The sequence below is a fragment of the Chelonoidis abingdonii genome, chromosome 4 (genome assembly GCF_003597395.2).
Source record: "Chelonoidis abingdonii isolate Lonesome George chromosome 4, CheloAbing_2.0, whole genome shotgun sequence".
Lineage (NCBI taxonomy): Eukaryota > Metazoa > Chordata > Testudines > Testudinidae > Chelonoidis > Chelonoidis abingdonii.
The window spans coordinates 1,015,218-1,017,461 of record NC_133772.1 but is presented as its reverse complement, the minus strand read 5'-3'; the positions used below and the strand labels follow the sequence as shown (position 1 = coordinate 1,017,461).

General features: G+C 66.1%; 1 protein-coding gene across 1 annotated transcript in view; it reads right to left on the bottom strand.

The window, feature by feature from the left end:
* SEZ6L2 (seizure related 6 homolog like 2) overlaps nt 1-2,169 on the bottom strand; it is a 26,291-nt gene extending 24,122 nt beyond the window's left edge. Inside the window, exons 1-5 of the mRNA XM_075064626.1 lie at nt 1,837-2,169; nt 1,520-1,653; nt 1,148-1,340; nt 402-587; nt 133-301 (exon numbers count right to left, since the gene is read on the bottom strand). Of these exons, the coding sequence (XP_074920727.1) occupies nt 133-301; nt 402-587; nt 1,148-1,340; nt 1,520-1,653; nt 1,837-2,071 (917 nt within the window). The 5' untranslated portion in view covers nt 2,072-2,169. The remainder of the gene's footprint in view (nt 1-132; nt 302-401; nt 588-1,147; nt 1,341-1,519; nt 1,654-1,836) is intronic.
* Nucleotides 2,170-2,244: the final 75 nt, after the last annotated feature.

The following is a 2,244-nucleotide window of genomic DNA, read 5'->3' as shown; positions in this document are numbered from 1 at the left end:
TGCAGCAGGAGGCAGGAGGTGGCCCCCAAGTCCTTCCACACTCCTGCCCCTCCCTCATCTCCCCTGTACCCCCCACTGGTGTCTCGATCCCCAGCCAGGGTCACTGGCCCCCCCCGATTCCGGCCCCCTCACCGGTCGTTGTCCTCGTCCAGCGCCAGGCGCTCGAAGTGCAGGTGGAGCCGCTGCCCGTCCGGCGCCTCCAGGAGCCAGTGGCAGGTCAGGTTGGCGCCGCGCCCGCCCAGCCCCTCGGGGGCCACGATGCGCCCGTGGGAGGCGTTCTGCACGGCCCCCCCGCAGGCCGCTGGAGGGAGGGGCAGGGGGTGAGGGATGGAGCTGCCCCCCACGGGCCCCCCTGCACCCCCAGTTTCACCTTCCCTTCCCCCAGCCCCGGCGGGGCTCACCCACACAGCTGGGGCTGGCGCCGCTCCAGCGGGGGCGGCTGACGTTGAGGCAGATCAGGGTCTCCTCCCCCCGCAGGCGGAAGCCCAGCTCGCACTTAAAGGTGGCGGCGCCGCCCGGGTGCAGGTCGGTGACGCTCACGTCCCCGTTCTCCGGCCGGCTGGGGAAGCCGCAGCTCAGCAGAAAGGCTGGGGAGGGAGAGACACGGGTGAGGAGAGGAAAACCATTTCCGTCTGGAGGACAAAAACCGGAACAAAATAACTGCCTGGGGGACAAAAATAATTTTTTTTTGTACCCTGGAGCGGCCTATTCAAGGGCAGCTGGACAGCGCGGGGACCCCCTTGCTGCTTGGTTTCTTAAAGGGGTGGTGCCGTTGGAGGGCAAGAGGAACATTTGTTGAGGGACAGTGGGAGTCATCTCACTGTTTGCTCTTAAAGATACACCTTGATTCCCTCCTCCCCTTTAAGGGAACATACATTGGTTCCTCCTCCCCTGCCTCTCTTAAAGGGACGGGGGACTCACCCCTGTCTGCCTCTTTGCTGGGAGGAGTCATCCCCTTTAAGACAAGGGGGCCTTTCAACCATTCGCCTCTTAAAGGGGCAGCAGCCAACTAGACTCCCCCTTGTTCAAGGGGCAGAGGAAACAGTCCAATGGCCACCTCTTAAAGTGGCAGGGAAGCACCTACTCACCCCTCTTAAAGGGGTGGTGGAACCAGACCCCTCCCACCCCTTAAAGGGGCGGCCCTTACCCTGGTAGTGGAACTTGAAGACGCTGGGGGTGGTGGCGTGGTCACTCTGGAAGTGGATCAGCACCTGATTGGTCGGGCTGCGGATCACCTGACCCTCCACCATCAGGGACTGGTTGGCCAGGATGGCCGACGTCTCGCCCCCTAGCCCCTCCACGGTGAGGGAGTCGTCCTTGGACAGGTTCAGCGTCTGCACCTGGGGGGAGCAGAGTCAGCACCCAGGCCCCCCCTCACCCCCAGTGTCCCCCAACTGCCTCCTGCCCCAACATCCTCAGCCCCCTGGACTGGCCCCTCCTGCCCCCCAGTTGTCCCCCTCCCAGTCCAGCCCCCACTCTGCCCTCCTACAGCCCTGGCCCAGCTCCCAGCCCCCCTTACCTGCACCTCGACCCCGTAGCCCATGTAGACCCGGATGCTGTAGCTACAGTCCAGCCCCCCGTAGAACGCAGCCCCCGCGAAATCCGGGGACTCCACGTAGCCCTCCACCTCCGAGATGTTGTTATTGCAAAGTACTATGGGAAGGGGAAACTGAGTCAGACACACCTGGAATTCTTCCCCCCGCCCCCCCGAGCCAGCCAATCCCTGCCCTGGGGCTGGGGCTGGAGCCAACACCCCCAAGAGGGGAAAGGCCCCTGCTCCATCCCCCCCACCCCCAGCCAGTCCCTGAAGCCCCTTGAGGACCAGGGCCCCCTCACCGGGCACGTGCACCGTGGTGATGGTCGTCGTAGTGATGAGCGTTGTCGTGGTTTCCTCATCGCCCTCGGGGACATAGGTTGTCATGGCAACATGGCCCCCCTCGTCACCCCCTGCGGGAGAGGGCAGCAGGCGAAGGGGGGCGGCGGTGGAGCCCGGGGGGGTGGTGAGGAAGCCGGGGCCCCCCGGGGCGGTGGGCTGGGGGGGCAGCACCGCCGTGGTGAGCGGAGAGGCCATGTCTGTGCCGAGGACTCCAGGGTCCAGGCGCTGGGGAGGCGACAGCGAGGCCGGGGATCGCGGGGCCGAGGGGCTGCCTGGGGGGAGAGGGGGGCAGGCAGTGAGAGCAGCCCAGTCCCCACCCAACTAGCCCCCATCGCCACTTGTCTCCCCCAACCCCCCACCGAGCCACC